Genomic DNA, 14,300 nt, shown 5'->3' with positions numbered 1-14,300 from the left:
ACAGATAGACCATATGTTCAGGGAAGCTATAGAAATAGCCCCAAGTCTATCTAAGTAGCTGATCTCTAACTCAATGTATTCAGACACAAACTCTTTATTAAACATTGACTGACAGGCAGCAACAGCACCCAGACTTTAGTCTACGAAGCACCCAGACGGTACACAGGCCCTCACCACTCCGACAAGCCGACGTCACGTGATGGTGACGTCAGACGTACCCTACGTACGTTTCACCGTGACGGGCTTCATCGGGGGCCCTGAACATATGGTCTATCTGTATAGCTATATTCATTCTCTCCTGTGTAAGCTTATGGTTGCTCCCACAAGGGATCAGGGATACAATACTATCCTCACCTTACTTACCTGTGTGATACTTCTCTAAACACTTACAAACCTTTTAAGGGTTAATAGACTGACAATAGGGTTTATATATAATCCCCCTATGTACTACCCCACCTCTCCGTTTTTTTATTAATTTTAATAACAATTTGTCCTGCATCTATGGTTATTCCAAACAGTTATCATTTTATGATTAATCAATAAATATTAAGTTTTAGTTTGGGTGCACTCTCTAAGTGCCACAATATAGGGATTCTTTCTTTCCTCTCACTTAACTTTATTTAAAGCAGCAAAACTACTTTCCAACTTTGTATTCTTATTTTATATGTAAAGCATGTGACAATGTATAATTCCACACTCTTACCAGAGAAGGCAATCATTTGGTCTTACTGTTATAAATCTGTAAAAATCTTGATTGTGGGCCTAACATAATGTCCGCTTCAGTCAGTGTAACTCAGCAGCTATAATATATCCTTATATTACAAATAACATTATCTATTGTTACAGATTACTGCTGGAAACATTTGCAACAAATTGTCCAAAACAGGAAAGTATTGCAAACATTTTGCCCTGCTTGGGAGGTGGACTCAAATCTGTTATAGAAATCAAAGGATGCTTTAAAACTCATTAAAAATGACATTAAAGCTGCAGGCCAAGCAAAATCCCACGTGTTTCTTTTAATAAATCAGTTCTGTACTATGAGAAAATACTTGTAGCATTTTAAAAAAACAACTGAATGACATTTTTAATGTATTATAATGTAACAAGCATTTTCTTGTTTCTATAGCAACTATTTACAAAGTCACATCTCCTTCCTCTTCTGAAACAGCCTCTGGCACACCCCCTTTTGAGCCCTACCCTCTCTCTAGCTGTGCACCATTGTATCTAGCGACTGCCTGGTCACATGACCTTCCCCATAGAGCTTTGCATCTATGGTCCTCTTCTGCTGTACTAACAGCCATTTAGTGAAACCCGAGCCGAATCCTCGCCTATTGATCGGCAACTTAGCTAATTACTTAACATTGTGTGAATGATGCACATACTAAAGGGGATTGTTTTTTTTTAAATGGCAGCTTGGACTGCTGCTTTATGTGAGAGGAGGAGCAGCTTGGACTGCTGCTTTAAGAGTTCAATAAAAACAAAGAAAAAAACACGTCACTATTGTCTAATATTACAGAACTGATTTATTAAATAAAAAAATGAATAAGATTTAACGTTTTGCTGCTTTAAGACCCTTTTTAGTCTGTATAGAAACAGAAATGAAAAGAACCGACAGGCCTGATGTTTTGGGCCTTGCGAGTGAAAGTGCCGGGACAGGCCTGATGTTTTGGGCCTTGTGAGTGACAGTGCCAGGACAGGCCTGATGTATTGGGCCTTGCGAGTGAAAGTGCCGGGACAGGCCTGATGTTTTGGGCCTTGTGAGTGAAAGTGCCGGGACAGGCCTGATGTTTTGGGCCTTGTGAGTGACAGTGCCAGGACAGGCCTGATGTATTGGGCCTTGTGAGTGAAAGTGCCGGGACAGGCCTGATGTTTTGGGCCTTGTGAGTGAAAGTGCCGGGACTATTAAGCCCCGTCACAGGCCTTGAAAATATTGTGCCCAGTGCTCTGTGGCACTGAACAGTCCTCCCCCACTGACCAACTGGTGCCGACCCATGCACAACCACTTAAATACCCCCCAATCTTAATAAATTGCCCCGCTTCCCCCCCCCCCCCCAAGTACCCCGTGCTCAACATCCCATAACCACCACCCCATTCTCACTCAAAAATGAACCGGGGACCTGGGAATTCTTGGGCCCCACATTATTCAAGGTAGGAAAGTAAAGGAAGACGAATCCAGGGAAAGTATCTGTTCCGGCAGGACCACCATTTCAGTCCAGTCTAAGACCTTTGTATATAACAGAACTAAATAGGGAAACTGCAGGGTATTAGAAAGTGAATTGTGGTCCATATGGAAGGATAGTACAGTGGTCATATCACTACCTTGAAGTGGTGAGCCTGCTTCAGATCTCTGCATCAGCTGCTTGTGAAATTGAACAAATCCCTTTACCAAGCATCTATAATTTGATTGTAATTGTCTTAGGGGCCTGGATTTGTATGTACACATTTCTGTGTATGCTGCAACAATATACAAGACAAACATACATCACCTTCACATACCAATGCCCTACAATGTTTTATTACTAGTGTAAAGCTTAATGTATACTAAAATGTATGTATGGCAAACATAGTTTATGGATCATTTTCATATACTTGACTGGAGATGTGTCTGTACATATAACTTCTAGGTGTTATATCAATGGTGATCTTAAGTGTCATTATATAAAATTAATTTCCTTATTTTTTTTATTGTACACTTATAAGCAGGAGCAATGTATCATTTATACCAGTCTCAACCTAGAAATAACCTTTGGTGGTTTTTGGCAAAGTAACTGTGTATAGATCTGAAAATACACTGACACTGAGATGGGGACTGCTCATTTCCTCTGGATTTAGGTAATGGTTAAATTGGGTCTAGGTGGGCGAGATGTTCTCCCAGAGGCTGAATCACAAGATTCAGGAGACACAAACTGAAATAATCCCAGACAGTCTCCTTACCTCCTCTTCAGCAAGTGCTTGTTCTGACCTGGACTTGACAGATATTGCCCCAAATAAAGGATCAAAATATTTTTTTCTAAAAGCAGCAGTTCGCGCTGATCGCTATGTATTTAGCATTTTATTTTGTATTCACTTCAGGAGATCTCTTCTTGCCCTTTTCAATGCTGTTTTTATTTTTTTATTTTTAAATCTGATCATTCAGTAGATCAACTTGATAGTATTTAAAGTGAATATTAAGTGTCCGGGAAGTACAAATGATGTTTTCAGCAGAGCCCATTGCAATAAAAAACATTACCATGGCAACCTTTAGAAGCTAGAGATTAAAAAAATTATCCTGTTTTAACATTAGAAAAATATGGTTTAAAAAAATAAATAAGTAGAAAATGCTCAGAGTAAGAAACTAACATTTTATGAGTTAATCTCTCATAGGCTTCTGCAGACATTGCAGCTTCAAATTGTCAGTGTAACTGGCTCCCTTAGAAATATTAAATCCCCCTTAAAACAACAACTTTACTTATTTCTATCTTGTTAAAAAAAAAATTAAATCCCTCTGGGTTTGCTGAATTCAAGAATATCAGTCTTATGAACATGTCCCACCTCTCATAGGAGGTTAATAGGTATGTGTATGTGTGTGTGTGTGTGTGTGTGTGTGTGTGTGTGTGTGTGTGTGTGTGTGTGTGTGTGTGTGTGTGTGTGTGTGTGTGTGTGTGTGTGTGTGTGTGTGTGTGTGTGTGCGTGTGTGTGTGTACATATATATATATGGAGGCATATGTATCAAGGAAAAAGTGAAACAATTCTGGGGCAAAATAACTGCATCGTTTGTATCAAAGAAAAAAGTCCCATTAAAGGAACAATCCAAGACCGTGATTTTATTTTAATATTGAATTGAAGCAGGGGGTCTCCGGAGCGAATCCCATTAATTTCAGCTCGGATGGCCTACTCCGGAGATACTTACATCCAAAGCAGGTACCGGTAGCTGCTCTGGCTCAGCAAGCGGAGCTTTCAAGTTTGAAGCTTACATGGGCCAATAGGAAGCGGCCCCGTTGACATGATGGCTTCCTATTGGCCCACAGGCTGGGAAATAGCTGGAGCAGATACATTTTTAAAATTAATTCACAAAAAAAATCAGTCACCTTGGATTGCCTCTTTAAAATCAATTGGATTTGTTATTTATGATACATCTTGTGCCGTTTTTGCTCCAGTTTTGCCTTGATCTAGACCTTGAGCATCTATTTAAGGTAAGCACATTCTAACGGAGGATACCCTTTGATAAAGCGCCACTAAGGCGTGAAACCTTTTTTCTTTTTGTTCACCCTTAGCTTAGGCTATTATGCACTTTAATTAAAGCATTTTTATATTTTTTCTACTTTTGCCTCCAGCCCTTTATTTTGCAGTGCGCAGCCTTTCTCCTCTACTTTTGTTTTACTATTGATCTAGACCTTCTTTAGGCAGAAGTGGCCAGACAAGATATTTCAAATCCCAGAACCAACACCCTGTAATCTTGGCAAATCAATATCTCTGTTCTTGAGTCGCTACAAGATGGTCTACACACAAGCTCTTGCAGTTAGTAGAATTTGTATTCCCAATGAATCCCTATGTACAGAGCATAAATATAGGAAGAAATAACCACTGGCATATCCATGCATAATCACTGCTCCTGTATGTTATCTGGGGAGCCAAGATAAGATGTGTGGGCGGCAGGTGGATGTTATGTGGCAAGTTCTGTTCTGGGATATCTCCAGCCTGTATGTTTGGGATGATCTCCCTCTGGAGGTGAATACTCCACGTGAAAATAGCATACAGGCCTCTGAACAGATTGCCCTTGTGCTGCAGGATGGTTTGGGTACTTTTGCATTCTGCATAGGATTCTTGTGATTCTTCCATTAACAACAAAGTATTTTGAGTACAACAATACTGTAAGTGCCAACTAATGTGTACTGCAATGATAGGAAACAGAAGGTGCTTTAAAATAATTACTTTCAACTCTTCACTTTAAGAGATGCTGCAAAGTCCTGCATTTCAATGCTTTTCTGGCGGCATGGTAAGTGAAAGGGGATCAACTATTAAAACAAGAACACAGTGAGGGCCTTATTCTGTTGGCAAAGACAAACACATGCAATGCAGTAACTTTTGATTGTGCATTAATAAAACTGGGTTCATTAAGATAGCCATTATTTAATGAGAAAAATACTACCATGCTTTATTTTGCACCTTATTTTTATGGTAGGACTCCAGACACAACATCCATTTTAACAGTCCTTTAAAAGATAAGAAATACAGGCAGCTATTTCCTCCAAAGGATATAGTGGTTTTGCTGCCTAGTAACTCATTGTGACAAAGTAAAAAATCATTATATATATATATATATATATATATATATATATTTTCTCTCTCTCTCTCTCTCTCTCTCTCTCTCTCTCTCTCTCTCTCTATATACAAATAATTTTTGAAGGGATTTCACTTTCTGTTTTAAAACAATTTACATAGATTTTCCTGAATTATTGTATTGCCATAAAATGATTAAAGGGACAGCTCCATGTAACTAGTTACACACATTTTTTGTAAGTAATGTACAAGCTGTATTTACTTTCCCTTTCTTATTGTGATCACATGCGGCAGTGACTCCCGGTTTTTATTGACGTAAAAAAAAAAAGTATCTACAAGGCTACCGAAATGGAAATCTATAAAAACAGGTTCAAGACCTACCTGCTTACCCAGGCATTTAATTAATGAACCACAACCTGTCCAGCATTTAATAGCTACAGTACCGTCCCATCCTGTATTGTATCTTCCCTTGTGTTTGGTCTCGTTTATAACCATAAATGTTTCTTCTTTTGCTCTCTTTGTAACTGTGAAGTGTTTTGAGTCCCATTGGGAGAAAATCACTATATAAAGTTGTTATTATTATTACTACGCACTGGCATTCTACCAGAAGTCCTACTAATCTCAGCCCAATCCCCATCTTCTGTGCTTTTGCTAGATTCTTTCCTTGGTTATACAGTATATGAGCTCCTAAGGACTGTTTAAAAAAAAAAAAAGTCTACGTGTGCTGTTTAACCTAGGACATTGGTTGAGATTTTCAGTTGTGCTTTTGAACCTAAATTTGGAAACCTGATAAAATGTGATAATAGCCCAAACTATTTTTGATCATTATGGTTAACTGCAGTATCAGTAGATGTTGCTTTGTGGAATAGATCAGTTATGTAGAGAACTATAAAGCTTAACAACAAAAACCATTAGTAGAAGAGGTTTTGTCCAAGATTTAGGAATGATTTGAAGCCTCCTTGTATGTTCACTAGATTTTATTATTATAAAATTAAGATCCATTTAACGTGTCAGCAAACCCCCAAGTTGCTTCCAGGCACCACGTCCCCATTTTGCATGACTAATAGCTTACATACAAGAAGGTCAGAGTATCAAACTTAGGAGACATCAATCTTCCATCCTGCTTCCCTCCCGCCTTTTACACCTCAGCAGTGTCTCAGCATTACAACATACAGATCTAGTATAATCCCCTCTGATAAGGATTCTTGCTGATTTTACACATACAGTAGCATGTGTGCAAATTGTAGAATAAACACAGAAGCCCTGACTAGTACAGTACAGTAGGTTCCTCCATGTGTCTAATGGGAACACTCATAGCTGTTGAATAGTGTTAAGATAAAAGATTGACCCCCATTAGCTCTCTCTAACCTATCTTGGCTCCAGCAGATACTTGTACTCTTCATTCCAATTTGCATTGGCAATAGTGATACAATACAATAACCCTCAATTCATACTAATCAAAACCGGCTATTGAACAAGTACAAATGAAAGCACAAAGCCATATAACATCTTGTGCATTGTTACTTGTTGCTTGAAAAATGTGCTTGATCTAAAATATTAATATGGCTACAAGAGTACTTCTGGTTAGGTCCACTTAATCCCAATGGAAATAACTTGTACAACCCACCATTGTTTGTCAGAAGGAAGCCATTTTCTCCTGTCCCAGACAGCTGGGGACTTTGAGCTGTACAGATCTTTTTTTTAGGATCAACTTGGCACTGTTATTCCCCTTATTAATCAATATATGTGAGAAATTAAATTCAGAGAAGGCAGTATTGCATTTTTTATATGCCAATATTTATTAACCTATGCTTTTGGTTTTGACAACGGGGAGGAGAGTTGGTCTTCAAAGAATATTACAGTGAAACACAAGGCTTATTGTAATTTATAAGTGAATCATGGGTTATGACTCAATGGGTAGCTAATTACAAATGTTCGACAGAATCAAAGAGAAACTTCCATGATAAATACAGAGTGTTCACAAGGAATACAAATTCTGAAGTTACAGAGTCTCAAAATTTCAATCTTGGTAGTTTATTAAATAGGTTTCCTAGTTTTCCAGTCATTGGCAAAACATTACTAATAACTAAACATTGGGACATTGTGCCATTTCTCTAATGAGATGTACTAGCAGATACTAGATGTATATTCCTTTGCTGTGCCTTTATTGTAAGCCCTAATCCATTAACAGAGACAAGCGAATACAAAGCTATCATGTACTATCAATTGCATCTCTTATCAAAATAAAATGTTAGTAATTCATGTATAGTTGTTCATTTCCTTAGAAAAGTATAGGTGCACTCACTGGATAAGATCAGCTGCCTCGGGTGCACGAAAATCAGCCCAATGCGGGCAGATATATAGCTTCCAAGTCCTCCAAAGTGGACAAGGAATAAATGGAATAAATGTATTTTCTACCAAGACCCCTGAAGTGTCGGTTCCTTCTTCGCTTTGGAGGACGAGTTTGTTAATTTCTTACATAATGATGCCATGACACAAAATATCATGAAAAATGATATATATATTTCCATCAATAGTGTTTTTACCAATTTACCAAGCATTTGTCAGATGTCAATTTTCTAACGTGAAATGTAAAGCAAGGATCTTAATCTATTTCACAAAAATATACGGTTAGTATTTTGCATCACACACACACACACACACACACACACACACACACACACACACACACACACACACACACACACACACACACACACACACACACACACACACACACACACACACACACACACCTTTACTCCTGTTAGGATGCAGAAACCACAGTTCTATTTCAGAATTTCACTTATAAAATGACTATGTGTAATGTACACCTTGTGCATGAAAGATATGATATATTTTGTACGTACTGTAAATATACATAACACACTAATGGCCCTTTTAGTTAGCAACATACTCAAACATATACAAATTAAAAGACAAAAGCAGCTCTATTAAAAATCACTGAACATTCGGTCTCGTTTTGCAGCTTCAAGCCGCTTTCTCCTGCCATTGCATAGTGACCTTTAAATAAATTTCTTAATGATTTAATATTGAAAAAAAATCTGTTGCAGAACACATAACGATCAATGAAATTATATCAGCAGTACTAGCTAAATATGTTTGACACATCTTGAATAGTGAGTTGAGTTAATTTTTTTTAAATGCTTTCAGTATTAATCCTTTTTTTTCATATACCATGTATGCTGTATTATAGTTGTTGGTTAACATATTAAAAACAAAAAAAACGAAAAACAAACAACTACAAATAATCCCATGAAAAGCTAGTGAACAATGCTATTCGCTTCCTTTGCAATCATGCTGTATGTATTAGTGATGTCACCTAGTGACCTAGAGGAAGTAACGCTGGAAAGGATGTGTTAACACCACAACAAAGAGAATAATCACTTAACACAAACATTATCAGACACATTTACCAGCCCAGGCTACAAGGTGTTTTAAAGGTTTCATTTTCTTTTATAATACTACTGCTTTAAATTAGTTTTATTTGGAGTGTTATATATTGTTGATCTCAGTGATTTAGTGTTATTGCGGGCTCTTAATAAAAACAGGAAACATGTACATTATAATCAAACAGTTAACCCCATGAATCAGATGCCTTATAGAAACTCTGCTTGATCAAGAATCATAACAAATATAAAAAAGCATAACCTTTGTTCAATATGCATAAAATATTGCACACCATTTCTTTTCTTCTCCAGAATGTCAAAATTGAGTGAAACTGCACAATTAACTTTCCCGCTTTAAAGTTGTAAACAAATAAGTTACTCGCTTTTATGTAAAACTAGAAACATTCAAGAAAACAAAGCAATGACTGATAATACTGTTAGAACCAGTGTGGGTTCATCAAACTTTGCAGTTGACTGTATGGCAGTGGTGAAGATTTGGCAAAACGTGAAGGCAGGTAAGGTTATATCCATGCTGGGTCAGCCAGGCTGAAAGGCCATGTATTCATCTTGTACAATACATGACAATTTGTAGGAATGACAATGCAATCCAAGGAGATTGTGAATCTTGGTGGAGAGTCACAGTGATGATCAAACAGTAGTGGAATAAGATTCTGTTATTTTCAGGTTATTGTGTTTGGAAACCACTCTGTTGGAATCTGTTGGAATTGACGGGCCTTCCATATCACTGTCACTGTTGTCCAAAACAGTTGAGCCCAATGCCATCTTTCCAGGTCTTCTGTGCAGACAAAAATGAACCTCGTCCTCCTGCAGTGAGCCTGCAGCAAAGTCTTCATCTGAGGAATGGAAAGACTCATCATCCCCTATTATATGGTTGACGATATGGATCCCATCAAAAGTGGGTTGGTCTGGGAAGCCCCTCTGATTTTGTAGACACCTTATCTGTCAAAAGAAATAACAGTGTTATACTACTTAATTTGACAAAGTGTATCACACTAAAAAGGAGTATGTATTTCAGGGGTTATATGGAAGTATACAATCTGTTATGTCACTCAATAATTGAGGGCCAGCAAATATGTTGCTCTAGCTCTGTATAGCTTCAGATCAAATTCTACAGAGCCTGTTGTGACCAATGCTTTAGTCAAAAATTATATTTTTATGTGGAACCACAACCTTCTACAAAACACACAAAATACTCAAGATGACTACTGATTGGGTGCCAACATTAACAAATTGCAGCATACAAGTGAAGAAATGATTTCTCTTTCTCAGACACAGCAGTGCAGGTGATGAAACGATCAAGGCTGCATTGGATTCTGAGGCGGTTTAATTGTTCAGTGTCACCTCAAATGTCCTATGGCAGAATTCTTAAAGGCACTGAAGAGAACGGAGCATACATAAACAAATAATGAAACCAGTAAACCATTTGTAAGTCATCATGTGGTTCTTTTTATCAAACCCCTTCAAAGATTAACCTGGTTTACATTTTCAAAACCCTAATAGCACCTAAAGTACTTCTGATTCCCATGACTACAGTGCATCTGTCAACATTCCAAGAAACCCAATAATATACTTTATGGAGGAATTTCCAAACGAAAATGTTTCTGTGTTGTAAGTGTAGATCTTGTACCCCCCTGGGTACTGAAACTACCTGTGCTGCTATCACCTGTTTGGCTCACAAGAGGCCCGAGCCTCTGCTACTGGGAGCCTGGGGTATACTTATTATCTTATGCAGCGCCTCCACCGGTGAGGAATCCCAGTGTAGTGGGAGGAGCTCTTCACCGGAACCGATATACACACGATGGTATAAGAACAGTATTTACTAAACACATATAATTTGCATGTACCATATCATAACACAGCCAAAGAATATGACCCAATAGTGGCACCGTCCAGGTGAATGTTCCCAAAGCACTGCAGGTCTGAAAGCACTAGCAGATTATCACCCCACAATAACACCTCCCTGTCGAGAACCCCAAAGTACTGGAGTGCCTGGGCACGTAACCCACAAGTGTCCACCAGCAAGTTCCTCCCCAAAGAGTGTGTGTGTGGGATAGCGCGCTTCCCTGTGTGTTGGAGCCCGTTGGTGCACTTATAAATACCACCCTGGTCAAGACCAACAGCAGCAATCTGCAGATTAGCGACGTGGTTCTGCGGCGCGGTCTGATGCTTCTCTCTTGGATGGATCCTCAGGCGGATGCCTCTGGAGGGGCTTCCCAAATGGATTGTACCCATATAAATAGTCTATCACAGATGTCTGAGTAGTCTCCTCTGCAACAGGCTGCACTTCTCAGGCAATTTCCTGCAGCATGCCTCACACTATTGCTACAGTGAAGGAGTTCCTATGCACTATGGCCTTTCCCTACAGCATACACAGAGTTTCTCTACAGTGAGTCAGGGAACTATCTGGGACCTTGGGGCAATTCTGGCCTAGCCCACCGAAGCACTGCACCGGGGGCCCTACCTGCTCCCTCTTTGTCCTGACCTTGACTGCCTCTTCCTGTCCCAGCATGCAGTAAGTATACCTTCCCCTTCCAGGGGAAACCAGTCATCCCATTGGTTGTTGTGGGTCACCTGTGCCATCTCCCTTGGCAGTATGGTAGTTGTTGTCCCTGCGGCTGTTCTACTGCATTGCCACCGCGTGCGCTCCCTACACTGCGCGCATGTGCGACTCAATAATTGCCGCCGCAACCTTCTTTGCGCGAACATCGTGATGCGCGCACCTAAACATGGCGGCACCCTGCAAAAGGGGCTGCCGGCAAACCCGTCTCCCTCCCCGCACACCCCCCCTCAGCCTCAGAGGTAAGGAAGGGCAACGGGAGACAGGGGGACCGGAGGGGACCTGACTACATCAGTAAATGGTTGAGGTAGCTGTGCACAGCAGTCTTGGTAATGCATGGGTAATAGTGAGCTAAAATCACTGTACAATGGAGTGAGCCAAGACCACCATAACAATGGATGAGAGGAGGAATCACATCACCCAAAACACTGCAATAGGTAATTACCTTACCTGAAGCCGACTGTCCCATAAAGTAAAGCATGTGGAAAATAGGTTGAATTAAAGATGAATCTTTTCAGATTTGACACAACCAGTAAAGTGTGAAATATCATTTACACTGTATACATGCATTAATGCAAAATTGCTAACTTCTAAGTATGCCAGAGGTGGAATATGAAAAGTTGACTGCGCTACACCTCTTCATAGACTGTGCAATGGAATTCAAGAAACATACCAAAGCAAAGAATAGGCAACAGACGTGCTTCCAAACAATCTCTTTGCAGGAAGCATGACTCTCTTTATGCGGATACAGTTCCATGTGTTATGGTAAACTCATCCAAGTCTTTAGAGCAACATAGCAACATTGACATGGGTATAAAGAAATGTAACTAGAACGCTTACTAGTAAGTGCAAAATGCCGCACCCGAGAGGGTTGGTTCTAATAATGTAACAAATGAAGCTGCTCTAAGAGTATGAATTAGCTACTGTGGTGCCAGTTAGGCAGCAAAATGCATGATTGTGCTTTACATGTCGTTTGGATAACCTCTTTAAAGAAGATGATCAAAGCGCTATGCGCTTAATTATTTTTAACTTTTTTAATTAGATTTCAGTGTATTGTACAATACTTGTACAAGATTTGTTTAAAGGTGCAACAACAAATTGATTACAAAACAGCTTTTTTTGTATTCAACCATAGAATTGTGTTCCTTGAAAGGTGCAATCATAAAATCGTCTGAGCCTTTTGTAAAAAAATAAATAAATAAATGAATTGGCTTCCTTAAAAACTAACCTCACCATGCTAAAAGCGAAGACTTGCCTTCCTTCTTTTCTATGAACATCAAATAAAAATACCACTTGTGTGTACATTTGGATGTCTCAGACAGGTCTGCAACTCTTTCTTTGCCTATTATCGCTTACCAAACAGTCGAAACTGCAACCAGGGATTCTGGGTAATGCCATGCAAATGAGCACTCACAGTGAGTCACTCTTTACTTCTCATCCATTTTAACTTGGACCCCTATAAGATTTTCTATGGAAATTCGTCACACATTGGATTATTTTGGCTTCTGTCAATCAAGTGTTGTTCTTACCCTTCGCTCGTCTTGTTTTATCAAAGAGCCAATATAAAATAAATAAAAAGAAGGATAGGGGTCAAGAGGGGGTCTGTGGCTGAACAAACGTATTCAACACATCAACATCACACAGTAGACACGGGAAATCATTCTCTCGACTCACAAGTCAACCAATTAACCTTAATAAATGATTTAAAAAAATAATAGGCGTCAGATTTGGGTAAAAAAGCATCATTCAAACAAATGTAACCTCTTAAACATGTCACTGTCATTAATACACTTTGGTCCTAGGAGGAATTGCCCTTTATTCTGTAATCATTCTAAAGTTTAAGCAATTATTTGACATTTGGTTTCTGGGGAAATAAATACATTTTACCTACAGTGGCGAGAAAAAAAAATGTGTCAACTATTTAGGATTTTCACATAATCAAACCTAATCTAAGTCCTAATAATAAATAAAGATAACGAACAAATTAAACAAAAATATGATACTTTTTCAACATTTATTTATCCACAAATGATTAAACATTAAATATCCATGTGAGAAAAAGAATGTGAACCTTTATATTCAGTACTCCTTAAGCAGCAATGACAAAGTAAGCGTTTCCTGTAACTGCTGGTCAGTCTCATCAGTTTTGAGGAATTTTGACCCATTCCTCCGTACAGAACTGCTTCAACTGACATATGAGGGCTTCCTTGCATGGACAGCTCAATTCAGATCCTGACACATTTCAATGGTGTTTAGGTCCCGACTTTGACTATTCTAAAACGCAGCATTTCTTCTTCTGCAGCCATTCTTTTGTAGATCTGCTTGTATGTTTAGGATCATTGTCTTGCTGCATGACCCACTTCCGCTTCAGCTTACAGACGGATGGCCTGACATTCTCCTCTAGAATCTTCTGATAAAATGAAGAATTCATGGTTGTGTCAATGATGACAAGAAAGGTGTTCAGGTCTTGAGGCACCAAAGCAGCCTCAAACCATCACACTCCCACCAGCATTTTTGACGGTTAGGATGAGGTTCTTCTGTTCAAACGCAGTTTTGGTTTTCGCCAAACACAACGTTTCTCATTGAGGCCAAAAAGTTCTACCTTTAACTCGTCTGTCCAGAGAACATTATTTCAGAAGTTTTGTGGATCATCTATGTGCTCTTTGGCGAAGTTCAGACGGCAGCTATGTTCTTTTTAGAGAGCAGTGGTTACCTCCTGGCTATCCTTCCATGAATACCATTCTTGTTCAGTCTTTTCCTGATAGTTGAGTCATGAACACTCACATTAGCCAAGACAAGAGTGGCCTATCGATCCTTGGATGTTACTCTGTAGTTCTTTATGACTTTCTGGTTGATTTGCCTGTTTGTTTTTGGAGTGACTGTGGTCTTGAACTTTCTCCATTTGTCTTACAGTGGATTGGTGGAGTCCCAAATCCTTAGAAATGGTTTTGTAACCCTTTCTATACTGATTAGCATCTATAACGCTTTTATGGTGGGGTCTCCCAAACTCACACCTGAAGATCTACCTAATTATTTAAAAACCTGATTCAAAT

General features: G+C 39.0%; 1 protein-coding gene across 1 annotated transcript in view; it reads right to left on the bottom strand.

Moving 5' to 3' along the window:
* Positions 1-7,921: 7,921 nt before the first annotated feature.
* The window catches only part of EVI5 (ecotropic viral integration site 5), a 203,470-nt gene continuing 197,091 nt past the window's right edge, over positions 7,922-14,300 (bottom strand). Inside the window, 1 exon segment of the mRNA XM_075615534.1 lies at positions 7,922-9,629. Coding sequence (XP_075471649.1) covers positions 9,318-9,629 — 312 coding nt within the window. The 3' untranslated portion in view covers positions 7,922-9,317.

The sequence above is a fragment of the Ascaphus truei genome, chromosome 10 (genome assembly GCF_040206685.1).
Source record: "Ascaphus truei isolate aAscTru1 chromosome 10, aAscTru1.hap1, whole genome shotgun sequence".
Taxonomy (NCBI): Eukaryota; Metazoa; Chordata; class Amphibia; order Anura; family Ascaphidae; genus Ascaphus; species Ascaphus truei.
The sequence above is the reverse complement of the archived record's forward strand: the minus strand, read 5'-3'. Positions and strand labels throughout refer to the sequence as shown.